Source organism: Nannospalax galili, unplaced genomic scaffold (assembly GCF_000622305.1).
Source record: "Nannospalax galili isolate Female #2095 unplaced genomic scaffold, S.galili_v1.0 scaffold315, whole genome shotgun sequence".
NCBI lineage: Eukaryota > Metazoa > Chordata > Mammalia > Rodentia > Spalacidae > Nannospalax > Nannospalax galili.
Window position 1 is genome coordinate 258,250 of NW_008336851.1, and position 26,476 is coordinate 284,725.

Genomic DNA, 26,476 nt, shown 5'->3' on the forward strand with positions numbered 1-26,476 from the left:
CCATCTCTCCAGCCCAATAAAAAAGGTTTAAAAAGCTGGGTGTGGTAGCAGGTGCATGCCTTTAGTCCTAGCCCTTGGGAGGCAGAGGCAAGCAGATCTCTGAGTTCAAGGCCGTCCTGGTCTAGATAGCAAGTTCCAGGCCAGCTGGGGCTACAAGGAGACCCTGTCTCAAAAAGATCCCCCCCCCCAAAAAAAGTGGCAGAAAAAGTAAGAAAAAAAAATAGGATATTTATTCAAGAAATTATTGTTGCATTTCTAGATAGAGAGGACCTACCTGACACAAAAATCCTTACTGAGTAAGACACAGTAAAACTTGTAGTGCCAGCCTGTCAGAGACTGAGGCAGGAGGATGACTTGAGCCCAGGAATTCAAGGCCAGCCTGGGCAACAAAGAATTGGTTAGCAAGACTTCATTTCAAAATAAAAAGGATCATCATATGATTTCAGGGCCCTGGGGATAAAGAGAACTAAGGGCTTCCAGAGAGAATAAAAAGTAAATCGGGCTGGAGAGATGGCCCAGCGGTTAAGAGCACTGACTGCTCTTACAGAGGACCCGGGTTCGATTCCCCGCACCCACATGGTGGCTACAAACCGTCCTTAACTCCAGTGCCAGGGGAATCTGAAGCCCTCTTCTGACCTCCGCAGCATTGCACGACATGGGTGCACTCACATACATGCAGGCAATACAGTCATACACATAAAATAAAAATATTTTTAAAAAAGTAAATCAAGGCTTGAGGGAACAGTATCAAACTGACTATAATGGAACTACAAATCAAAACAAGAGAATAATAACTTCAGAATTCTGAAGGAACAAATTTTTTTTCTTTTTTCTTTTTTTTTTTTTTTGAGGCAGAGTCTCCCTGTAGCTCCAGCTGTCCTGGAACTCACTATGTAGACCAGGCTGGACTTGAACTCACAGAGATCCGCCTGCCTCTGCCTCCCGAGTGCTGGGATTAAAGGCGTGCGCCACCTCACCCGGCCCTAGGAAAATTATTTTCAACTCAATTCATATATTTAAAGTTTTAAAAAGATTTTTTATTTTGTGTATGAGTATATTGCCTGCACATAAGTGAGTGCACCCATGTTGTGCAGTGCCTTGGAGGTCAGAAGAGGGCTTCGGATTCCCCTGGAACTGGAATTAAGGATGGTTCTGTCGTCATGTGGGTGCTGGGGATTGAACCCGGGTCCTCTGCAACAGCAGTCAGTGCCCTTAATCACTGAGCCATCTCTCCAGCCCCAAATTCATATTTTTTAAATACACAACTCAAAAACAATCTGGGCTGGTGAGATGGTTCAGTGGATAAGGGCATTTGCTTCTAAGTCTGATGACTGGAGTTCAATTCCTGGGAGTCACATCACATGATAGAAGAGAACCAACTCCCACTAGCTATCCTCACTTCCACATGTATGTGATGGTGATGGTATGTGCATGCCCATGTACATAAACGCACACAAATGTAATTTAAAATAATTTTTTTAAAAATAGGCTCTGGTAGAAATCTTGCCTGGCACGTACAAGACCTTTAAAAAGGATTCCTTTCTTACGGGGGGCACTGTGACACAAGCCTTTGATCTCAGGCAGAACTGTAAGTTCAAGGACAGCCCGAGCTATATAATAAGCTCCAAGCTTAAGGAGACCCTGTCTCAGAAAAACAAAATTACATTTTCCATTCTTCCAGTCAAATGGGCCTACCAAAGGGTAACAGTATACTAAACAGGAATAAAGTATACAAAGAACTGGTGTCTTAATTCTGGGGATGTAGAGAAGACAACTGTACAGATGGAGAGAGCAAGCAGTGCACATCAGAGCAAAAGAATGGACAAATGAAACATAATAGATTTGAATAAATAACAAAATGTGTACTGAGAAACTATTGGATTTTGTGAGAATTTGCATTAGTCACATAAAAAAGGAAAAAAGCCAGCTGGGCGTGGTGGCGCACACCTTTAATCCCAGCACTTGGGAGGCAGAGGCAGGTGGATCTCTGTGAGTTCAAGGCCAGTCTGGTCTACATAGTGAGTTCCAGGACAGCTGGGGCTGCAGGGAGACCCTGTCTCAAAAAGACCAAAAAAAAAAGGAAAAAAGCCAAGCAGTAAATAAACCAAGGGATGGAAGATGCCCAGGTTAGCATTGTACAGTTGCTCACAGTCAAAATGTCAATATTTAGTACTATATAGTTAACAAAAAGTATGATTCAGTATTTTTTATTTTTGTATGAGTATATTGCCTGCAGGTGTGTAAGTGCACCTGTGTCATGTGATGCCAGAGGAGGTCAGAAGAGGACGTTGGATTTCTCCAGCCCCTGATTTCAGTATGTTAAGGTACAAGGAGGAAGAAATCAGTCAAAACTGGAAGTCAGTAGGCAATGTCTAGAATCAAGAAATAGGGGCTGGAGAGATGGCTTAGTGGTTAAAAACACTGGTTTTTCTTGCAGAAGACTTGGGTTCGAATCCCAGCACCCATATGACAGCTAACTGTCATGAAGTCCAGTTCCAGGGCATCCGACAGCCTTTTTGTCCTCTCTGGGCTTTGCACAACATGGGTGTACTTACCTACCCAAAGGCAATACACGCATACACATAATTTTTTTAAAAAAAGAAATAGCTAGGCATGGTGTCACAGGCTTGCAATTCCAGCTACTCTTCAGGCAGAAGAGAAGGCAGAAAGTTCAAGGCCATCTTGAGCAATTTCATGAGACCCTGTTTCAGAAAAGAAAAAGTGGGGGTGGGTTGTAAGGGATCTTAGTGACATTGAGCTTGCCTATCATGGGGATGAGAAAGGAGGGAAATGGAACAGAGGATAACTGTTAAAAGCTCTAATACTGATGGCACTGGAAATATGGCTTAGTGGTAAAGAGCACTGACTGCTTTTGGAGAGGATCCATGTTCAATTCCTAGCACCCACATGGTGGCTAACAACCATCCATAACCCCAGTTCTAGGAGACCCAACACTGCCTCTGACCTCTGCAAGCATAGCATGACAAGGCCACCTACACACATGCAGGCAGTACACTCTGTACTCATTAAAAATAGTCAAAGGCCGGGTGTGGTGGTGCACACCTCTAATCCCAGTACTTGGGAGGCAGAGGCAGGAGAATCTAAATTTGAGGTCAGCCTGGTCCACATAGGGAGTTCCAGGCCAGCTAGGGCTACAGGGAGACCCTGTCTCAAAAAGGACAACAAAAAAAAACACTGCTCATTCAGAAGACCCAGGTTTGAATCCCCACTTGGCAGCTAACGACCCACATAGCAGCTAATGACCTTATGTAACTCCAGTTCCAGGCCATCCGATGTCCTCTTCTGGCCTCTGTGGCCATTACATGACAGGTGCACTTACATACATATGCAGGAATAACACTCGTGCACATAAAAAATTTTAAAACCTGGGCTGGAGAGATGTCTCAGTGGTTAAGAACACTTCTTTCAGAAGACCCGGGTTCAAATTCCAGCACCCATGTGGCAGCTAACAACTGTCCATAACTCCAGTCCCAGGGGATTCAACAGCCTCTTCTGACCTCCACAGGCATTGCACAACACGGGTGTACTTACCTACCTGCGAGCAATACACGCATACACATAAATTATCTTTTTAAGATTAAACCCAGCACTTGGGAGGCAGCGGCAGGTGGATCTCTGTGAGTTTGAGGCCAGCCTGGTCTACATAGTGAGTTTCAGGTCAGCTGGGGCTACAGGGAGACCCTGTCTCAAAAAGACCAAAAAAAAAAAAAAAATCCAAAGAGTTTAAAAAGTATATTTGAAAGGGGAATATTGGAGAGGTTTCTGAGCAGAAGTAACTGAAAGGTTCTGAAAGCCAGGCATAATGACATACACCTGTAATCTCAGCACTGAGAAGCCTGGGGCAAGAGAATTACCACAAGTTCAACACCAGCCCTGGCATACACTGAATTACAGCTGAGAATCTGAGGTCTGATCAGACCCACTGATTATACCTAGTTCTGATTTGACACCCACTGTCCCAGTCATGCACATATGCACTTATTCTTCACTCAATTCATTTCTCTCCCTTTTTTGAAACAGGGTCTCACTATGTGGCCCTGGCTGTCCTGGAACTTGCTATGTACATGTTGCTGGCCTGAAGTTCCAGAGATCCACCTGCTTTTCCCTCTGGTTAAATTACAGGTGTGTACCACCAGGCCTGCCTGGGTCAATCCATTTCTCAAACCACTACTGAAGTCATAAGGATTAAAAATTTGATTCTAAACCGCGCCATGCCTTTAATCTGAACATTCGGGAGGCAGAGGCAGGTGGATCTGAGTTAAAGGCCAGCCTGGTCTACATAGCAAGTTCCAGGCCCGCTGTAGCTACAGGAAGACCCTGTAAGACGGGGTGGGGGTGGGGGTGGGGGGGTTGATTCTAACCCGCCCTTGAGGAGCTCAATTTAGCGACCTCAATGACAGCAACTGTGCTTCTCAGCAGGACCCATGTTGAGGCCACTCTCAACATCCAATGATCCAGTAGTCTTCAGATCCATCCTCTTCCAGACCATCTCTGGGGACCAAAAAGTGACACCTGTGTTCCACCCCCCTCGAGATCCCAGGCGCCACCAAACCCCTTGGGTCCATCTAGTCAGACCTCCCTTCCAGCTCTGGGGGTCTGAATCCCGAGCGCTGCCACCCCACTAGTGGGCGGGCAGTCGGCAGCGCGAACCAAGCCCAGCCGGGCTGCGGGCGGCGAAGCCAGCGCGGCTCGGGGGCGGGGCGAGCGGCCGAGCCGGGGGAGGGGACGCGCTGTGCTCATCCCAGAACCGGGAGGGCCACGGCCACCGGAAGAGTCGCGGTCGCCAGCGGAGCGCCGGGAGAAGCGAGCGGAAGCGGCGCTGGCGGCGGCGCTGGGACCCGGGAGCGGTCGGAGAACAAGGGAGCTGGCGCGGCGGCCGAGCGGGGCTGAGTCGCGGGCCGCGCTGAGCGCCGCCGCCTAAGAGGCCCGGCCCGGCTGCCAGAGCAGGCCGCGGGGCCGAGGCCGGAGCCATGGGCGAGACCAAGATCATCTACCACCTGGACGGCCAGGAGACGCCCTACTTGGTGAAGCTGCCCCTGCCGGCCGAACGCGTCACCTTGGCGGACTTTAAGGGCGTTCTGCAGCGACCCAGCTATAAGTTCTTCTTCAAGTCTATGGACGACGATTTCGGGTGAGGATGCCCCCGCCCCGTCTCCGGGAGCCCGGGCTGCCCCGTTGTCGGGGCCAGCGCTGCCAGTTCAGACTTCCCTCGCTGCACTGGCTTCCAGCCGCACTCGCAGCTGGGGAGTGACTGGGTCCACTTGGGCCCACTTGGCTTGGAATGCTGTGAGTCCAGCCCCTCTGAGATCTTGCCCCTAGTTCAGCGGGACGCCCGACTTCCTAAAGCAAGCGATCCTGCCATTCAAGTCCCTGACCTCCCCACAGGCCAGTGGCCCCCGAGACATACATCCTCTCCACTCAGTTCCGAAGTCAGAGTGTCCTCAGCCCTCCTGCCAGATGCCACCTTTCTAGCACAGAGTTGGGATATTTTGACACCCGGCCTGCCTTCCCCATCTTCTCAGCTGTACAACTCAGAGCCATATTTGGAATATACTACATCTAAGGCCGTAGCCTGTGGGACTTTGAACTGGTGGAAAGAAGGAGTTGGGGGCTGTTCTGCCAGGCTGGATGCTGGACCTGATGTTTATTGAGCTGTCTTCCCCTCCCTTGGGCTCATGGGATGTTGCCTGACCCCGAGGAGAAGTCCTCACTAATCAGGTGCTGGGGACTTTTTCCTCCAGATGGTGGTCCCAAGGGAGATGTTGCAGAAGGCTTCAGAGCCTGAATGGGAGGTCCAGGAAGAGGCCGTTCATAGTCTATCTCCCCCTCCCTATGCAGCTGCAAGGCTTTTGACTGGCAGTTTGGAAGCAGGGACTGCTTCTTTAAAGAGAGGTTGGAATGTTGAAGCCAGAGGGTTCTGTAGCAGCTGGCCTGAAAGGGGGATACACACACACACACACACACACACACACACACACACACATCTTCCAAGGGGACCAGGGAGGGGTAGTTCTTCATACTACCCTGCCCACATTAACTGGGCCATGAGCCTAGAGGCCCTAGGGAAGGCCTGGGCCCTCCAGGCCTGAAGGTCCCTCTCATGCTCTAGCCTGAGGCCTACGCTGTGTCTGCACCTGAGGCCCCAGAGCTTGATGAGGGGAAACATTCTTCTCCCTAGTGTTCCACTGTTCTGGCTTCTCTCCCAAGGCCCATCCCCTTATCTCCCAGGAGGCAAGCACCTTCTGTCCTCTTCTGCCTGGTCTATCTATTTCCTGTCACCTTCTGCCCTGAACTCAGCATTTGATGGGCCCATGAAATGTGTGTGACAATGTTTTATACAGTGGGGAGTAGATTCTCACTATTCCTGATTCTGTTCTTGCCCTGGAATGAGGACACTCAGTGTGGTAATGGCTGGCTGGCTTTAGTCTAGAAATCGGCATACTTGATTGAAAGGCTGCTAAAGGGTTTACCTGGAAGGTTTGTGATAGGGGGTGAGTCCCTCAACACAGCATGAGAGAAGTAAAGAGAATAGGGTCTGAAGGGAGTGAGACAGTACCTCAAGGATTGCAGGGCCAGATGCCTCAAGGATGACCTCTCTGGACTGCTTCCCATTCTCCCAATGCTGTTGTGGAGCCAGGCCTAGCTACAGTTATAAGAGGGCCCTGTTGCTTATTGGTCCCCTAATACTTTTCTTTAAATCAACTCAGTCCACTCATTTTTTTCCTTAGCTTGACCAAACTAATAATATGAAATCAACTACAAGCCTGATACTCTGATTTATATTTGTTTCTAAACTACATTACAAATAAATATTAAGTAAGCAACATTTATCATGAACCACCTGAAGCCATCTTGCATGCATCTGTGGGCCTTGAAACAATCTTTGCACAATACCAGTTGGCTGTTCTAGCAGGTTGAGAACAATGCTAAAAGTGGAAGAGAGTGGTTGGTTGTTTTTATTTCCCACACACACCCCAAGGATAAATGAGCAAGAGACCTGATAGGGCTATCCTATTACAGAAGACTAATAGCCATGGATTGTATATATACTGTATATCATTTTCTATTTTACAAATTCATATAGTGCTTATAGTCTGCCAGTCAGTGCTATCATTCTTTGCACATCATTCCTCTCTGAATCCTTATGCCAACTTATGAAATAGGTGCTAATATCCCCATTTTGCAAACAAGGAAATTAAAATACAAAAGGCTTATGTAACTTGCCTATGGTTACACAGCTAGTAAGTGACAAAGCTTGGTTAGACATGGGGATCTGACTGAAATTGAAAGCCTTGACCACACTGTTGTAGAGAGGGTGTGTGTGTGTGAGAGAGAGAGAAAGAGAGAGAGAGAGAGAGAGAGAGAGAGAGAGAGAGAGAGCACTTTGTACAGTGAAAAATACAATGTAAATCACCATTTTAGATGTTCCTCTCTCCAGGAAGATGGTAAGCTTTGGCAAACTGGGAAAGTAAAAGGCATTTATCCAAGCCCAGGACAGTGACCCCTGCTGATAAGAGGGAAAGTATGTCAGAGGAGGAAGCCTGCTACCCCTCAACTTCTGAGGTTCTAAGGTTCCCCAACTCCCACCTGGTCTCCAAAAGTATTTGTCAAGCTCAGAGTAGGCTCAGCCCTTTTAAATTACTTGGGAGGGCCAGTGAGATAGCTCATTGGGTAAAGGAACTTGTTGCTTTAGGACCCAGATGGTGGAAGGAGAGAATCAGTTCCCACAAGTTGTCCTCTGACTTCCACACAACATCATAACACATGCATGCCCACACCTACATGCACACATACACAAATATTTTTTTAATTACTTGAAATATGGAGAAAAAAAGAAACATTTCAGCACTGAGGAGAGAGTAGATGGAGCAAGGTACCTACTGTTAGTCTAGCCTTAAGCTGTAGGTGGGGAGTTAAGATAGCAAGTTAGGTTCCTACTGCGTTGTCCCTTCTCCATGTCATATACTATCTACTTCTGGACCTTCTACCTGAGTACCCTTCTTCCTGTCTTCCTTGAGAACCATCAGGACACTTTGATATCTTTACATCGTAATGTAAATTTTTTTAAACCTTTTGCAATTTTTTTTCTTGGTCTTTTTAAAAATATTTATCATTTTTTGTGTGTGTATGTATGAGTGTTATGCTTGCATGTAGGTAAATGCACCCATGTCGTGCAATGCCCACAGAGGACAGAAGAGGCTGTCGGATCCTCTAGAACTGGAGTTACAGACAGTTGTTAGCTGCCATGTGGGTGCTGGGATTTGAATCCGGGTCTCCTGCAAGAACAGTCAGTGTTCTTAACCGCCAAGCCATCTCTCCAGCCCTTTTTCTTGGTCTTTTTGAGACAGGATTTCCCTGTTGCTCAGCTGGCCTGGAACTCACTATGTAGACCAGGTTGGCCTTGATCTGACAGAGATCTGCCTGCCTCTGCCTCCTGAGTGCTGGGATTAAAGGTGTGTGCCACCACACAGGCAACCTTTTGCAATTCTAAGGAACCACTCTCAAACGCACTTATCTACTGCTCTATGGCTTCAGTCTCTCCCCATGTGCAATATATTCTATGAGCTACGCACTGGATGGTAACCTCTCAGAGTACAAGGTGGGCTCCTGGCCCAATTCTTCATGAGCATCATGTCATGATAAGCAAAGTACTTAAAAACCTACCGGACTTTGTAACTGGATGAAAAACTTTTAATGAAAGTCAGGCATGGTGGTGTACACCTTTAGTCCCGGCACTTGTGAGGCAGAGGAAGACAGATCTCTATGAGTTCAAGGCCAGCCTGGTCTACATAGTTAGTTCCAGGCCAGCTGAGCAACAGGGAGACCTTGTCTCAAAAAGACCAAGAAAAAAAAAAAAAAAATGGTGAGCACAAAATTTGTTTAGTCCCTGACTTTAGAAACTTACAGCTAAACTAGGCAAGGTACTCACCTGTAATCCCAGAAATTGGGAGGTATAGGTAGGAAGATCAGAAGTTCAAGGCCATGTTCAGGTATATAAGGAGTTTGAAACAAGCTTGGGCTACACCTATCTCAAAACAAACAAATGGGCCAGGGGCCTAGGAATGGCTTACTGGATAAAGGTGCTTGCCACCAAGCCTTGAGGACCTGAATTTGATCCCTAGTACCCACATGGTAGAAGGAGAAAACACTCCCATAAGTTGTCCTCTGACCTCCACATAGGCACCATAACATGGGTATATATACACATACATACATACATACATACATACATACATACATACATACATAAATGTTAAAAACAAAAAAACAAAATGGCTGACTGGGAGTCATGGTGCATGCCTTTAATCCTAGCACTTGAGAGGCAGACACATGTAGATCTTAAGATCAAGGCCATCCTAGTCTACCTAGTGAGTTCCAGGCCAGCAGGGGCTATAGGGAGACCCTGTCTCCAAAAACAAAAGGAAAAGTCTGGTGACACTGTTAATTTTTTGTTTGTTTTTTTGTTTTAGACAGGGTCTCCCTATAGCCTCACCTGGCTTGGAACTCCCTACCAGGCTGACCATGATCTCAGAGAAATCTGCCTACCTCTGCCTCCCAAGTGCTAAGATTAAAGGCATGTACAACTATGTCCACAATGATAATTTAAAAAAAAAAAAAAAAAAAAAAAAAAAAGAAAGGGAGGAAGGGCCAGTTAGATGGCTCAGTGGGTAAAGACTCCTGCCACCAAGACTGAGACTTGAGGACCTACCTGAGTTAAACCCCTAGGATGGGGACCCGCATGGTAGAAGGGAGAATCAAGTTCTGAAAGTTATCCTCTGACCTCCGTACTTGTGCCATGGTATATGCACCCCCATGCACACAAAATAAATAAATTAAAAATGTAATAAAGCTGGCGTGGTGGCGCACGCCTTTATTCCCAGCACTCAGGAGGCAGAGGCAGGCGGATCTCTGAGTTCAAGGCCAGCCTGGTCTACATAGTGAGTTCCAGGACAGCTGGGGCTACAGGGAGACCCTGTCTCCTTGGCAGGTGAAAAGACCAAAAAAAAAAAGTAATAAAAACTTAAAAAAAAACCAAAAAACCCACACATCTAGTGAGAGAGTGTGGATCTTAGCCAAAGTTGAGTTAGTAATTAGTTTTTATTATATTCCTAGATTATACCAGCCACATAAGAATGTCATTTACCAGCCTGAGATAAAGGCTTGGATAAGTTAAGGGAGTTCTCTAAAATGGGAAAGCTAGTAAGTTGTAGAACTGGAATTTTTTTGTATGTGGGGTTTTTTTTGTTTGTTTTTTGAGACAGGTCTCCCTGTAGTCCCAGCTGGCCTAGAACTCACTATGTAGACTAGGCTGGCCTTGAACTCACAGAGATCTGCCTGCCTCTGCACTGGGGAGCAGTGCTAGGATTAAAGGTGTGGACCACCACTTTAGGCAGAATTGGACTTTGAACCTATATTTCTCTGACTCTAATCTGAGTGAAAAGGGAAAAACAAAAAGGCTGAGAGACTGATGTTGAACTCTGAGCCGCTCAGCTCTGCCATGAGAGAATACAGCCTAAGTGAGGTTCCCCCAGAGCTGCTGAAGATCAGTAGAACCTTGATGACCTGTCAGTGACCCCCAGAAAGAAAAGAAACATATGGATTGTGGTAGGGCCTCCCAGGGGAGAGAGGGGTACTTAACAGCAGTCTCCCACCAAGAACATCTCCAAAATAAGTCAGAGCCCGTGGTATGGGTCACATGCTCCCTCTTTCCTTTGAGCCCAGGTAACCATGCAGGGCTGCAAGTTTGGGGCACCCCATGACCTGACTGGCTGGTAGGTCTAGGCAACTTCTCTGCTACTTCTTTAGCCTTTCTGCCACCATGAGCCTGAGCAAGATGATTTGGCTGCTTTCTTAGAGTTGCTGTGGCATTGGAAATGGTGGGGAGCCAGAGCTGGATGGGAGGGAAGAGAGTAGACTTGGCCTGGGAACTTCAGAGCAGGCTGTTGTAAGAGTGAGGGAAGGCTGGGCTTCCTCCCCTCCTCCCCTGCTGTGTTCCCTCTTTACCCAGATTCTAATCAGGTGTCATCCTCTAACTTTGGTCACATTTTACCAGCTTTGTGCTCCTGAGGCATTTGACAGTCTGATGGTCCACAACATTTTCCATTCCTTTCTCTGGCCCCAAACCATCCTCACTATCTAACTTCTGGCCCTACCCCATTCCTGAGACCAAACTGCACGCCATGACCACCACTCTCCCCATAGACCCATTACCTCTGTCATTATACAGGAAAAATATGTGGCATACAGTGAAAAGAGTAAGGTCAGCCTGGAGTTGAATTCTAGCTGTTTCTATTATTTTTGTATTTGTAATCCTGAACAAGTTACTGAAGGTTAGTTTCTTAATCATAACATGAGGATCATACTTTCTACCTACTGAGGCTGGAGTGCAAATGATATGTTCTCACTTTAGATACAGAAGATATAAAAATGCATAACTTCAGAATCAGGCTGACCAAGATTCAAATGCCAGCCTTTCACTTGTCAGTGGTATGAGTTTATGTGGATTGCTGAACCTATTAGTTTCCCATCAGTCCTTCTCTTGTAGCACTCTTGTGAGTGTTGAATGGAGTGATGATAACAAGTGCTGAGGATAATGCTAGGCTTATAGTGCATGTTCAATAAATCATCACTTAATTTTCTCTTTTTTTTCTTTTCTTGGGGGCAGAGGATGGATGGTGGGGGCAATGTCTCATGTATCTGAAAGCTGGCCTCAAACTCACTGTGTAGCCAGGATTCCCTTGAACGAACTAATCCTCTTGCCTCCACTTCTCTAGTGCTAGGATTATCATGCTACACTACCTTGCCCAGTTTATGTGGTGCTGGGTGGAACCTAGGGCTCTATGCCTGCTAGGTACATGCTTCCTTGTTTTTCTGAGACAAGGTCTCGTTATATAGCTCGGGCTTCCCTCACAATCCTCCTGCCTCAGTCTTTGATGGGATTACAGGTATATAACACCCTGCCTGGCTACTATTAGTTATTTTAATGTCACATGGAAGATGTTTATTAAATGCTTTCTCTTTCCCATTTCCTTAAACTCCTTGTCCACACCTCTCAGAACAATGTCAAGAGACCTAGTTCAGAAGGGAAGAACAGTAATGATTTGATCCAATTTGAGGGTCAAAAGAAAAAGAAAGCCCATGAGGAAACTCATGCTAGGAAGGCCAAAATCAGTTGGGAGGTTCTGAGATATGGCATGGGGCTGCTATAATTTCAGTAACCTGGTAGCTGAGACCATGCTCCAGCAAAGCAGCTGGCGTAGATGGGGTTCCGCCTGAGGGGTGGCCCAGAGCACCTTGTGTTTTCCCCACTTCCAACCCCTCCCCATAGCGTCCAGCCAGCTCCCTGCCTGTCTGCCCTCCTGGTGGGCTGGAACTCGATATGTAGACCAGGCTGACCTTGAACTCACAGAGATCCTGTTTGCCCTACTTCTTTCAGGTGCTAAAGAGCTGTACCAAGTCAGCTTGATTCCATACTTAGGGTAAAGGACAACTGGGATTGTGAGGACCGTCCATCCCATACCACAAAGTTCTCTCTAATGTCTCCCTTCCCTGCAGAGTGGTGAAAGAGGAGATCTCAGATGACAATGCCAAGCTACCCTGCTTCAATGGCCGGGTGGTGTCCTGGGTAAGGAGCCTTCAGCCTCTATCTACCTGTACCCCTGTGCTGGCCAGAGGGTGGAAAGGCATAGCTGAAACCAAAGCTAGTACTGTTGTGCGTTTGCACTAAATCTTTACTTTTCTAACAATATCTTACCTAGATTCTTCAACCTTTAATGAAAAGTGGGAGAATAAATAGAAGGAGGAAAAGGGAGACACAGAAACACATGGTAGAGATTAAGGGTCTCCTATATCCATCCAGACACCTGCTGTCACCTGGCAATCTGCCTGAGCCACCAATCTTTGTTCTCGCCCCCTACACCACTTCACTAGCCCATGCCTCCTGCCCCTCTCCCTCACACAAACCTGGGCAGCTGTCCTTGTTCTCTGTCCTCAAGCTCTCATGTCCTGCTGGAAGTCAACATCTTCCTTTTCCCTGACACCGCTACAACCACTCATTTTCCTCCTATCAGCTGGTGTCAGCTGAAGGCGTTCACCCAGAACCAGCCTCCTTCTGTGCTGACAACCCACCAGAGCTGCCACCTCCTTTGGAGCGCACAGGAGGCATTGGGGACTCTCGACCCCCATCCTTCCAGTAAGTGTGACTTGAAGGTGGGAATGGCCCATGGGAGACGTCCACCAGAGCTCCGCCTAGGGCCTGGGGAGGGACCCCCCAGTCTGCTGTCTTGCTCACCATGTTTTCTCTGTCCTTTAGCCCTCATGCTGGTGGAGGCAGCCAGGAGAACCTGGATAATGACACAGAGACTGACTCCTTGGTGTCTACCCAGAGAGAGCGGCCCCGCCGGAGGGATGGCCCAGAGCAAGGTTTGTATTTCCCATTTCAAACCCCTCCCCACAGCTTCCAGATAGCTCCTGCCTCTACTCTACTTCCTGAGTTCTGAATTTGCTTAGCCTTAGTTCAACCCTTGGCCTACCTTTCTTGCCTTCATTGGCCCCTGACAAACCCAACTGTCTTCCTCCCTTGCAGCAGCCCGGCCTAATGGAACTGCAAAAGGGGAGCGGAGGAGGGAGCCAGGTGGCTATGACAGTTCATCCACCCTTATGAGCAGTGAGCTGGAGACTACCAGCTTCTTTGACTCAGATGAGGATGACTCTACTAGCAGGTGGGGCTTGAGTTTCATAGGTAGTGGGGTGGGAGTAAGAAGGGCAGGTGACCCTTGAGGAGCCCCTGGGAGGGATGTGAGCTTTGTGTTGAGACCAGGGCCCTGCAGAGCCTCTCCATGAGGCAGGCCTGAGCCAGCCTAGTGGGGAATGACTCTGGGCCCCACAGGTTCAGCAGCTCCACAGAACAAAGCAGTGCTTCACGCCTGATGAGAAGACACAAGCGCCGGCGGAGGAAACAGAAAGTCTCTCGGATCGAAAGGGTATGGGCTCTTAGATGCTCAGGATGGGTATGGGAGCAGGGTGTGAGCACTTCCCGGCAGGACCACACAGCCTTTTCTTCCTCAGAGCCCTTTGGCTCAATGTTTGGAACTGTAGTGGGTAAGGGTTGTATGCTGAGAAAGAACTAGGTGGGAGCGCCACCATCCTTACCTGCTGCTCACAGCCACTGTCTCTTCCAGTCCTCGTCCTTCAGCAGTATCACAGACTCCACTATGTCTCTCAACATCATCACAGTTACTCTCAACATGGGTGAGTTCGGTGAAACATTTTTAAATGCCTTTGCTATGACAGATATTGGATGGAGGTGGGGTTCTGGGGAGCACAACAAACATTTTCTGAGGCTTGGGGTAGAATCTCAGCGGCAGAATACAAGGCCCTGAGTTCCATCCCTAGCACTGGGAAGAAAAAAGCTATGTTCCCTGTCTCAGGGAGCTTTTTTATAAATATCAGCTGATACACAATCTGATCATCTTGTGGTCAGGGTCATGACAGACAAACAGAGCTTGGAAGCAGAAAATGGAAGGTTTCCTGGAGGAAGTGATTTCCAAGAGCCCTATCTCTTCCCATCTTTAGTCACTGCATCCTTACTCTCTTACTTCTGACTCTCTTTAGAAGACAGCTGGTGGCTGGCAAGATGGCTCAGAAGGTAAAGGCGCTTACCGCCGAGCCAGATGACCCTAGAATGATCCCCAGAACCCACATGGTAGAAGGAGAAAATGATTCCCACAAGTTCTACACACACACACACACACACACACAATTATTAAGTAAATAAAATTAAAAAAAAGTTTTTAAGATAGCTGGACATAAGAAAAATAGCTTGGGAACTTAAATCTGAATTTAAATCTTGCTACTTACTGGCTTAGAAAACTCACTTAAATAATTTGTCTGTTCTGTAAAAGTGAGACTTAAGAATCCCTGATGCAAAACCAGCAAGAAAAATGAAAGCATATTTAAGCACACATTAGGTAGTAATACACATTTTAGAAGTTTAATAGTGTCAGTTTTTTTCCCTTTACTATTAAGGGGCTGGGAACTTGGGTAAGAACCCTGCTCCTCACAAGGTATTAAATTATTCCCTGTAGAAAAGTATAACTTCTTGGGCATCTCCATTGTGGGCCAAAGCAACGAGCGAGGTGACGGAGGCATCTACATTGGCTCCATCATGAAGGGTGGGGCTGTGGCAGCTGATGGACGCATCGAACCCGGAGATATGTTATTACAGGTATCATTGCCTACCCTAGGTGGTAGGATAGAGAGAAAGCTCCTGCTGTCTGGAGGGAGACCTCCTGACTCTCATACCCAGCTCCCCTATCCATCTCCCTAGCCTGATCAGTTATCTCACTCCTAGCCCTCTTTTTCAGGTAAATGAGATCAACTTTGAGAACATGAGTAATGACGATGCAGTCCGAGTACTGCGGGAGATTGTACATAAACCAGGGTATGAATGGAATGGGGTGCTGGGGAAGATGAGGCCAGCATTTCTGGCAGGGGGCTTGGTCTGGCCTTCATACATCCTGCCCTTATTAGGACAACCTTGTTTTTAGGCCTATCACCCTAACTGTAGCCAAGTGCTGGGACCCAAGTCCACGTGGTTGCTTCACATTACCTCGGAGTAAGTAGATGAGGGATTCATCACTAAACCTGGTGTTGGCATATATAAGTCCTGCCCCTCCTTTCTTCTGTGTTTCCTTGATCCCACACCTACCTGTTGAGCACAGCAGTAGGCAGGGTGGGCAGCCTGTGACTCCTCATCCTCTCTGCAGGTGAGCCCATCCGGCCCATTGACCCTGCAGCCTGGGTCTCTCACACTGCAGCCATGACGGGCACTTTCCCTGCCTACGGCATGAGCCCCTCCCTGAGCACCATCACCTCTACCAGCTCCTCCATTACCAGCTCCATTCCTGATACAGAGCGTGAGTGTCCAAGTGTGTCCCTTGGGTCCAGCAGACGAGGCCAGGTGGGAGGTTTGCTGAGAAGCCACCTGTAGATCAGGGAGGGCCTGAGAGGGGACTAGCCTCATTCCAGATACCTCACACTGTACCTCTTTCCCCAGTGGGCACTTAAGTGTCTCACGGAACATTGTTTGCTTCTGAACCTATGGTGAACACCCAAAGAGCTTCAGTTTCCTCCCATACAATAGAACTACCAGTGTACACTTTACCAGGTCCCTGTGGGTTTAATAAGAGGCTCTAAGTGGGACACCATCAGTGTGGCATGAAGCAAGCACTCAATAAATGATTGTTATTTTTATTGTCATACCATGCACATCTACATTCTGGTAAGCACCCTCATGAAATCATTGAATTATTCTTTCAATTATTCAAATATCTTGTACTGAGCCAGGTGTGGTGGTGCACGCCTTTAATCCCGACACTCTGGAGGCAGAGGCAGGTGGATCTCTGTGAGACTGAGACCAATCTGGTCTATATAGCAAGTTCTAGGCCAGCTGGAGCTACAGGGAGACCCTGTCTCAAAAAAAAAACAAAACAAAATCAGTTGTCCTTGTAAATATTACAATAGCCATTTTTACAGAAGGGGAAACTATCTTGGAAGTCAGTAGCTTTTCCAGCATTGGTCTCATAATTATTGGGTGGTAGAGCAAATGCAACCTAACTTTAAAGTACCTTTTTGCTTCACCATTCTGTCTCTCACCCTCAGGCCTAGATGACTTCCACTTGTCCATCCACAGTGACATGGCCACCATCGTAAAAGCTATGGCCTCTCCTGAATCAGGGTTGGAGGTCCGAGATCGCATGTGGCTCAAGATTACTATTCCCAATGCTTTCATTGGTGAGAGAACCCTATGACAAGATAAAGGACAGGGTGGGGAGTCATGGGACAGGACGAGCGAGGGGTGGGAGGACCCGAGAACTCCCTTGGGCTAGTCCTTTGAATTGGAAATAGCTTCTGTGAGGCCAGAGAAACCCAAATCAACTGACAGCATTATCCTCAGGCTCAGATGTGGTGGACTGGCTGTACCACAATGTGGAAGGCTTCACTGACCGGCGGGAGGCCCGAAAGTATGCCAGCAACCTGCTGAAAGCCGGCTTCATCCGCCACACCGTCAACAAGATCACCTTCTCTGAGCAGTGCTACTACATCTTCGGTGACCTCTGTGGTAGTATGTGCTTCCCCTACCACCTTTTCTGTTTTCCCTTTTTTATTTTTATTTATTTTTATTTTTGGTCTTTTTGAGACAGGGTCTCCCTGTAGCCCCAGCTGGCCTGGCACTTTAGACCAGGCTGGCCTTGAACTCACAGAAATCCACCTGCCTCTGCCACCCAAGTGCTGGGATTAAAGGCATGTGCCACCACACCTGGCCCTTGTTTTAATTTTTTTAGAGACAGGGTCTTTATAGATCATGTTGTCCCAGCACTCACTGTGTAGCCCAAACTGACCTCAAACTTGCAATAGTCCTCCTGCCTCAGCCTTCTGACTGCTGAGATTACGAGTGTGTACCACCACCACACCCAGAATCCCCCATCTTCTTGTTTCTTAGGTGGACGTAGGGAGGTGTCCCAGGATATGACATCTGACTCTGGGAAACCCAGATAGGTGTAACAGAGCTGGAGCTGGCCTCAAAGCTTGAGGGTCCTGTAGTACAAATAACCCATCTTCATTGGCCCTGCATCTTCCTGTTGAGCCTGGCATTCTCTAAGTGCCTGATCTGTGCCTGACATGGTGTCTATGGTTTCTAAAGTATCATCCTACTATCTTAATCTTCAGAGCACTCGCACACATACACAGGGGATAGGTACTATCCTTGTTACCAAATGAGGAAACAGATTTATTGGTGTAAAATAGTCTACCCTAGGTCTCAAAATTAGAAGAAATTAAGTTTTGGATCCAGGTCTTCTGACTCCAGAGCCCTTGCTCTTCCCACGATTCTGGACTGCTCAAGGTATATGATGCTCTAAAAACATTGTATCAGCAAAGCTAAACAGAGTGCCTGCCTTGGTCCATGAACCAAGCAGGATGTGAGCCTGCCCAAGGAGTCCAAGTCTTTCTAAGACACCTGAAGGTGAACTGTGCCATGAAATGAAGCTGAGACGCTGTCAGAGCCAGGTTATAAAGGACTCTACTCTGGGGAGTAGAGCTGTTCTGGGGAGTTCGAATTTGATTCTCAGAGGGTTCAAAACAATTGAACATAATTAAGCAGGATACCCTTCCTTATTCTTAGCAACTTCAGAACAGACAGCACTGTACATGCTGGGAGCTGAGGCCCACCCCCAGCAGCCACCTCTGCAAAAGAGCCTTCTTTCTGTCCAGTGGTGCTGGCTAACTCAGAATGCTTTTGGGACTAGAATAGCTGATACTGCTCAACTCCATGCCTTGGTAGTGGGTGGGGTACCTAGCCCTCAGCAGTTCCAGCATGATCCCTCTAGAGTTGTGATGGGATTTGAGAATTTGACAGTTCTGAGTTCAAATCCTGGTTCTACCCTTAATGTGTGAATATCAATATGTGCCTCAACTTAGTAAGATGAAAGCAAGAGTAGAACTGCTTTGAAATAGCATAATGTATGTAATGCACTTAGCATAGTGTACAGCCCACTCTTCATATATTTAATTGATTCTAAGAGGCTCATTTCTTCTACATTCCAATATCTGAAACCAGGGTATATCTTCCATCAATAACTTATTAGACTTACTGAAATTGGTTATTATTGTTATCATTAGCAGATGTCAGCCCAGACCTCAGATCTCTAGGGATACCTAAAGCTTCCAAGGCAGCCATGGCACCTTTCCTCAAAAGATGTTCTTCCCTGGGCTTCCACCCAGGTCACCCACAGCTCAGCTCAGAGAATGCTGACAGAAAAGCCTTTTCCTTCTCAGTAGCCAAAGTATCATGAGCTGGGAGTGTGGCAGGCTCAAAGAGAACTGTGTTCATCCAGGTTCACATAGTTGGTCCCCAGGATAGCAACTTTAGTTTTGTTTTGTTTTGTTATGGTTTAGGGAGTCAGGTCTCACTGTTTCCCTGGCTGGCCTCAAACTCACAGAGTTCCACCTGCCTCTGCCTCCTGAGTGCTGGGATTAATAGCATATGCCACTGTGCCCAAGTATCAGCAGCTCTTTGAGTGTAAGCCAGTGCAGAGGCCACTGCTTTCTTTCATCACCTGCATCCTGCTGCCTCTCAACAGGTTAATGACTTAAGTGGCAGGTTCCATAGGCAAACTCAGAGCCATATCCCCTGGCTTCTTTCTGCAGAGCTTGGCTGGATCATCTTTTGTTTTTTTTAAATTTTATTTATTATTTTTATTTTATGTGTTGTATGCATGTATTACCTGCATGTAGGTAAATGTACCCAACTCGTGCAATGCCAGCGGAGGGCAGAAGAGGCTGTTGGATCCCCTGGGACTGGAGTTATGGACAGTTGTTAGCTGCCATGTGGGTACTGGGATTCAAACCTAGGTCTTTAGCAAGAACAACCAGTGCTCTTAACCGCTGAGCTATCTTTCCAGCCCTTATCTTTTTTTTTTTAATTATTTTTAAAAATATTTTATTTGTTATTTTTATTTATTTATTTATTTATTTATTTATTATTATTTTTGGTCTTTTTGAGACAGGGTCTCCCTGTAGCCCCAGTGACGGTGCCAGCTGGCCAAGACGGACAGCACCTGAAAGGGGGAGTGAAGATTGAAAGAAAAAATAAGAGACAGAAAAGATGCTTGGGAGGGCTGACAGTAGTGCTTGCCTACCTGGTTTATTCCAGCTCCACCTTTTTAAACAGAAGAACTCAATTAGTTTCAACAGCTGTTTTTCCCCACCTGAATCTGAGGGTCAAGGAGGTCAGATACCTCAAAGGCTTCTTTGATCTTTTTGTCTACCACTATTGCCTCCAGGTCAGGTATTGTGAGGCTCTCCATATAAACACATTCCTCCTGAATAGGCAGATTAGCTCCCAACACCCCAGCTGTCCTGGAACTCACTCTATAGACCAGGTTGGCCTTGAGCTCACAGAGATCCACCTGCCTTTGCCTCCTGAGTGCTGGGATTAAAGGTGTGAGCCACCACGCCTGGCGTTATTTTTATTTTATGTGTATGCGTGTATTGCCTGCATGTAGGTAATTGCACCCGTGTTGTACAATGCCTGCAGAAGACAGAAGAGGCTGTCAGATCCCCTGGAAGTGGAGTTGTGGACAGTTGTTAGCTTCCATGTGGGTGCTGGGATTTGAACCCAGGTCTTCTGCAAGAACAGTCAGTGTTCTTAACCTCTGAGCCAGCCCCCATAGGCTGGATCATCTTAGGGTTTAAAGGATGATCTGGTAGAACAGATGACCTTATAGGGCAATTGAAGCTGTCTCAGAGTGAGCAAAGGATGTTCCAGAAGGAACATCAGTAAGTCCTAGTCACTACTTATACTCCCTTCAAGGAAGTTCTGGCACTTGTAGGGACAGCCTAACCTTTATTTAGAAAGTACACAATTTCGGGGGCTGAAGGAAGACTCATGAAATAATGTTGGTAAGTGAATTGTTCCCATTCATGGCTACAAGGATGCAGAGGAGCATTTAGGTTGTTCTTTCTGGCTCTTCCTACACCATCCCCACCCTCCACATCAGCTCAGGACAAGGACCATCTACAAGATAGGCCCTAAAAGTCCATAAGTTCATTCTGGATTCTGCCTGTCCCTACTTCCTCCTCCTCTTCCCTCCCTCCTGCCTCTCTCCTGCCTCCCTCCTCTGCCCCTCTCTATGTAGTCCAATTTAGCCTTGACCTCCCAGTCCTGCCTCAGCCTCCTGAGCTTTGGGATGACAGGTGCTCATCTCTATACACAGCTCATTCTGGACTTCTAATTTTTTTTTTTTTTATAGTTCTAGGGGAGAGGGAGGGCAAACATTCATCTAAGTTTCCCCAAACAACTGCCTACTCCTAACCAATGTCCTTCTCTGTAAAGGTAAGGAGAGTGCAAGCAGCTCTCAGCTTGTGCTCTGCCTATTGCTTAGGCTTACGCAGGCTGCCCATTTAACTGCTCTAGATTTGACTTTCTTTACCTGGAGAAGTGAGGGATACTTCCTTTGTGGGATTGTGGCAGTTTCTGCAGAGATAGAGTATTGTGTAGTATGCTTAATAAATCAGATTGTACAGTACATGGAGGCTTTCTAGTATTTCAGCCTTCTACATTTCCCTGACTGCATAACACAAGAGAAAATGGCAAAATAAGAGGAGAGGGCTGGGGAAGGGTATGGGCTTTTTGTTTTATTTTTGCTTTGGGATTTTTGTTTCATTTTGGAATTTTTATTTTTCAGGTTTTTTTAACTGTTCATATTGTTAGTCCAGACTAACTTTGAATTTACCATGTAACCTGGGCTGGTCTCAGACTCATACAGGCCTTCCCAGTACTGGGGGGTGTGGCCCTGGAAGGATTGGGATTTGGGTGTAGAGATTAGCTGAGGGCTGTTGGGGGTGACCAAGGAGGGCTGCAGGCCTCCCATTCCGGCCAAAAACGACCCATGTTGCTGCAGTCCATCTTAGGTTACAGATCCCTCTCTCCAGATCATGGGGTATGAGGCTCAAAACAGACCAGCTTACTCAGCCCTCTTTCCACAGACATGGCCAACCTGACCCTTCAGGACCACGACGGCTCCAGTGGCGCATCTGACCAGGACACACTGGCTCCTTTGCCACACCCTGGGGCTGCCCCCTGGCCTATGGCTTTCCCTTACCAGTACCCACCGCCTCCACACCCCTACAACCCACACCCAGGCTTTCCAGAACTGGGCTACAGCTACGGAGGGGGCAGTGCCAGCAGTCAGCACAGTGAAGGTAAGGTAGTGAGGCCCAGAAGGGAACAACAGGGAGCTCAGGCCGCCCTAGTGCTCTTATCCTGGCCCTGTTTGCTCCCTACAGGCAGTCGCAGCAGTGGCTCCAACCGTAGTGGCAGTGACCGGCGTAAGGAGAAGGACCCAAAGGCTGGGGACTCCAAGTCAGGGGGCAGCGGCAGCGAGTCAGACCACACTACACGCAGCAGTCTGCGGGGGTCGCGGGAACCTCGGGAGCGGGCGCCAAGCGAGCGTTCGGGCCCAGCGGCCAGTGAGCACAGTCACCGCAGCCATCACTCGCTGACCAGCAGCCTGCGCAGCCATCACACACACCCGAGCTATGGCCCACCCGGAGTGCCCCCTCTCTACGGCCCTCCAATGCTAATGATGGCCCCACCACCCGCAGCCATGGGGCCCCCAGGAGCCCCTCCGGGCCGAGACCTGGCATCTGTGCCCCCGGAACTCACAGCCAGCAGACAGTCCTTCCGCATGGCGATGGGAAACCCCAGTGAGTTCTTTGTGGATGTGATGTGATCAGGGCCCCTCTCCCACTCCCAACCCCACCCCAGCAGGCTGCACCCCTATCTCCTATTACTTAGTCTTTTTTACTTTGGTACCTGAAAGAGAAATAAATGGAACTAAACCTAGGCATGATACCTGCTTGCTGGGAGCCCCTAACCTGCCTCTGGCCCAGCTGGTGCCTCTGCCCACTAAACCGGCTGCAGGGCTTCCCAGGATCTCTCATATCCCTGGCTCTAGACTTGCTGGTGCTTTCTCTCCTCTGCCCCACCCTCACACTTAGGAGCTGACGCTAGTGGTGCCTTGGGGAGCCTCAGTACCCTTTTTCCCACCCCTCAAGCATGTGTTCAGATCTCTTGATTTTGCCCCAATACTAACAACAAAAAAAATGGTCTTTCCCTTCCTATCTGTCCCTGCCTGGTGCTTTAGTCCTCCACCCTACAGCCATAGCCTCTTCCAGTAGGTATCCATGCCATCCATCCCAGCCAATCGGAAGCCCAGACAGCCCCCTTAGGTGCCTGAGCACTAGTGGCTTCCAGGGAATATCTGCTGTACCTCCTATCCACCCTTGCCTGCCCTGTGTGCTGGTTCCCTCAGACCTAACCTTACTAACAGGCTCATCTCACTTCTGGGCCTGAAACATTTCTTTTCTTTTTTCTCCTTCAATTTTCCCTGGGCCTGGAGCAGCCAAGAATTTCCGGCTCTTTGACTTTCTGTGAGCCCCCAGCAAGGGGAGGCCCAGCCTCTAAGGAGACCAGGAACTCTGCTTCAGCAGCCCCTCAGGGCTTCCCCAGGATGTCCAGCCCCTACACCCACACTTCAGGGTCACTAGGCTTCCGGAAAAGACCCCAGCTTCACCCATGCATGACAGACTTTCCGGAGAAGAGGAGTATTTCTCTCTCTCTCTCTCTCTCTCTCTCTCTCTCTCTCTCTCTCTCTCTCTCTCTCTCTCTCTCTCTCTCTCTCTCTCTCTCTCTCTCCCACACACACACACACACACACACACACACACACACACACACACACACACACACACACACCTGCCTATGCAAATTCATATAACCCTCAGGGCTGGTCCCTGTCCAGAGGGCTGGACCCTCTCTCCAAGTCCTCTCTTTGATAGTGGGGCTGGTCCCTGACTTCCCTGTCCCCTTCCTCATAGCCCTCAAGCCACCCACACGTTTCCGACACCTTCCCAAAGGCTGAGACTCAGCAGAGGGTTTTCCAGGTAATTGACAGGTCATTCTCTATACTCTGTCCCATATACCCGTATACCCTTCTGTATTTTCATATTTACCATGATATGTGAGAACAAAGCCAGGAACCCACAGGCCAGTTGAAGTTGTACAAAAGGACTACTGGGACTTAGAAACAGTTCCAGTTTTTTTTTTAACCTTATTCTCTACCTTCAATCACAATTTTCTCTTTAGAACTCTACTATAAATTCTGACTCAACCAGACTCCTATATTTTCAGGACAAGAGTATCAAATGTGAGATGAAGTCAGAGCTGGAGACATAGCTCAGTAGTAGAGTGCTTGACTGGTAGCTTGAGGCCCAAGGCTCAGTCCCAGTGCTTGAGCGCGTGCGTGCACACACACACACGAGATGTCCTTTCCCCAGATTTTGGGGCAAACTGAGGTAGGGACATTTTGACATTCATTCATTCAACAAATACTTCCTAGTGTTTTGATGAACAAAAGTCTATATTATAAGTATGACTTGGTCTTACCTGTCTTTTGTACTCTGACTCCACCTTGTCCTAGTCTCTCGAGAATTCTCCTATAACTCATGTCTTGGATGTTGATCATCCCTTTTGGGCCCACTTTTCTCCTCTTCCCAAATAGTGTCATCCATTCTGTTATCCTTGATTGCTGTTGATATGCTGGTGATTTCCAAATATATAACTCCAATTCCAACTCCCCCATTCTTTATATCTATGTTCTTATTACCCACTGGACATCTCCACATACACGCCCATATGGCCTCAATTAATGTCCCCAGCCAAGGACTGTTCCTCATGAATTCCTATCCTGGTGACCTTCATCACAATAATAGGGTCACCAACTAGAAACATTTATGGGCTTAAATTTCTTTTTCCCGAATCTTATTAGTCAGCATATCACATCCTTTCTGCTCCAACAGTCTTTCCAAAATTTAGCTGTTCCTCTCCCCTTTACTTCTTAATTTACCAGAGCATGGGATTTGGAGTCAGGCTGGTTTGGGTTTGAATTCCAGCTCTACTATTTTTGGTTGTGTAATAGGTTGTATAATTTAACCTCTCTGGAACCTCAGTTCACCATATGTAAAATGATGATGATAATAATACCTACCTCACAGGGTTGTTGTGAGGATTTAAATTAGATATTGTACGAAAAGTGCCTAGCACAGTGCTGGGCACACAATAGAGTAGGTGCTAAATAAATGGTAGCTATGGTTGTTATCCTTATTATAATTTACTCTAAATTGGCAAGCATTTGGTGTATTTGAAAGATAAGGCTTCTTTTGCAAATGTAGACATGAAGTCCAGATGCTAGTTCAAAGGTTAGAGGTATCTGTTTTTTGGTAACTGAATGATGTCACAATGTGATGATTTGAGGAATGTCATGTCTTCATTCTGCTACATCCTGGCTTCTGGAAGGTGAATGCTAAGTACAGTAAGGTTAACAACCAAGTTCCCACCCAACCCCCTTTTATTTTTTCTTTCTGGCCTGCCTACAGAAAGAGAAGAATCATATTTTCAGATTCTGTAAGAACCAGTTTTGAGTTCAAGGGTTGGTTCTGCCTCATTCCCTCAGTTTGGATGTGAAAAGTTATTTATTCCATCGGAGGGGATTTTAAAATTCCATATGCAACTAAATTCGGTCATTCTCTTCTTTTTTTTTTTTTTTTTAAAAGAAAGGCTATTTTTATTAAAAAGGGGGAAAAAAACCCCAACAAAACCTGGGTTCTGGGAACAGGGTTAGTACGTTCGTACCTTCAATGGTGTTGACCTTGTCCTTCTCAATGATGTCTACAATGATGCATGCCTGACACTGCATCCTGGTCCACAGCATTCAGCATGGCGTGGGAGATTTCAAATAGGTGTTCTGGATCTATGTTGGGCTTCCACAGAGATTCATAACATCCCATACATTTGTTCAGGGCAGGTTAAATTCAGCCATTTTCCAAGAAACAGCTGCCTGTGACTAGAATGCACACACAATCACAGGTATAGCTGAGGAGAACATTGATTAGTTTCTACCAAGAATTTGCCTCTCTGCAGCCCTTTTCTTTGGATATTAATCCCTGGGAAAGGGTTTGTGTCTGGAACAAATAGAAGACCTTGGGAGAATCAAAGGGATTAAAGAGCAGTAAATTCAGCACTAACCGACTTTTGTCAAGTTGTGTGTTTTTAAAGTAATGATATCCAGTTATCGGATTCTGGAGACCAAAAAAAAGGCCTAAAGGTTTCAAAAACAAGTTTGAAACAATCTCTGAAGCCTTCCAAAACATCGAACTAGGAACAGGAGAGATTGCAGAGACTACATTTCCCGTGATGCTCAGTGAAAACGATGAATGGGTGGGATGACCTGTGCCGGGATGCGTATTGCCAGCAAGGCGCGCTAAGGCCATGCCTGGTCCGGCTCGCTCGCGCTCTGCCCCACCCCCCTTCTCGAAGGGAGTCGGTAGTTGTAGTTTTGCTAAATTCTGGGACGCTCTGATTTGTCAGCATGAAAGTCGCGGGGACCGACGGGACTTGTAGTCGACGCTGAAGCCGAGCGCGCAGGCGCAGCTGGGATCCGGGCGGGGCCGCGGCACTGCGGTGAAAGCCGAGGCAGCGGACTGGCGAGCTGGGGGCGGGCGGACATCTTGGGATCCGAGAGTGGCCAGGCCGGCTGACTGGGGGCTGCTGACTCCAGGTGAGCTGGGAAGCTGAACTTACGGGTCTTTGCGGGACCGGAGAGGGAACCGTGTGCCCCGCCGCCCAGCCTTGCTTTTCCCTGCAGTGCACTGGGCCGAAAGCTGCCCACACCTGGGAGTGGTCTCAACCTTCAGACCCGGGAGGGAGCAGACAACCGGGCGGGGGTGCCTCGGGAGCGATTGCAGGACGGGCGGGGAGCGACGCCCTCCATCTGAGCCGCCGGGCGTCTCCTGAGACTCCCTAGAGCTGGGACGCCGCCCCCCCCCCCCCCCC

The 26,476-nt window shown here is 47.7% G+C and overlaps 2 protein-coding genes across 5 annotated transcripts in view; both read left to right on the top strand.

The window, feature by feature from the left end:
* Positions 1-4,748: 4,748 nt before the first annotated feature.
* Dvl3 (dishevelled segment polarity protein 3) lies at positions 4,749-23,236 on the top strand. 3 transcript variants are annotated; one of them, XM_017797678.2, is made up of 15 exons: positions 4,749-5,152; positions 12,577-12,646; positions 13,092-13,213; positions 13,334-13,443; positions 13,607-13,742; positions 13,910-14,003; positions 14,202-14,271; positions 15,108-15,247; positions 15,387-15,463; positions 15,570-15,637; positions 15,789-15,938; positions 16,684-16,815; positions 16,979-17,143; positions 21,571-21,786; positions 21,871-23,236. In XM_017797678.2, exons 1-15 carry the CDS (start codon positions 4,992-4,994, stop codon positions 22,314-22,316), a joined length of 2,157 nt encoding a protein of 718 aa, XP_017653167.1. In that variant the 5' UTR covers positions 4,749-4,991; the 3' UTR covers positions 22,317-23,236. The 3 variants fall into 3 exon arrangements, with proteins under 3 accessions (XP_017653167.1, XP_017653166.1, XP_008829491.1); XM_017797677.2 differs by having other exon boundaries at positions 4,750-5,152; positions 13,610-13,742; positions 16,979-17,146; XM_008831269.2 differs by having other exon boundaries at positions 4,751-5,152; positions 16,979-17,146; positions 21,871-22,425.
* Positions 23,237-26,056: 2,820 nt separating this feature from the next.
* Ap2m1 (adaptor related protein complex 2 subunit mu 1) overlaps positions 26,057-26,476 on the top strand; it is a 9,844-nt gene continuing 9,424 nt past the window's right edge. For both annotated transcript variants that reach the window (XM_008831270.3, XM_017797679.2), the window contains exon 1: positions 26,057-26,201. The gene's annotated coding sequence lies outside the window, so the exon portion shown is untranslated. The remainder of the gene's footprint in view (positions 26,202-26,476) is intronic.

Excerpts from the sequence above, each read along its gene's own strand:
- Dvl3 (XM_008831269.2), top strand. The coding sequence starts at position 4,992 with ATGGGCGAGACCAAGATCATCTACCACCTGGACGGCCAGGAGACGCCC. Across the intron at positions 14,004-14,201 it reads AAGTCTCTCGGATCGAAAGG|TCCTCGTCCTTCAGCAGTAT; the intron begins GTATGGGCTCTT and ends TGTCTCTTCCAG. Across the intron at positions 15,638-15,788 it reads TTGCTTCACATTACCTCGGA|GTGAGCCCATCCGGCCCATT; the intron begins GTAAGTAGATGA and ends TCCTCTCTGCAG.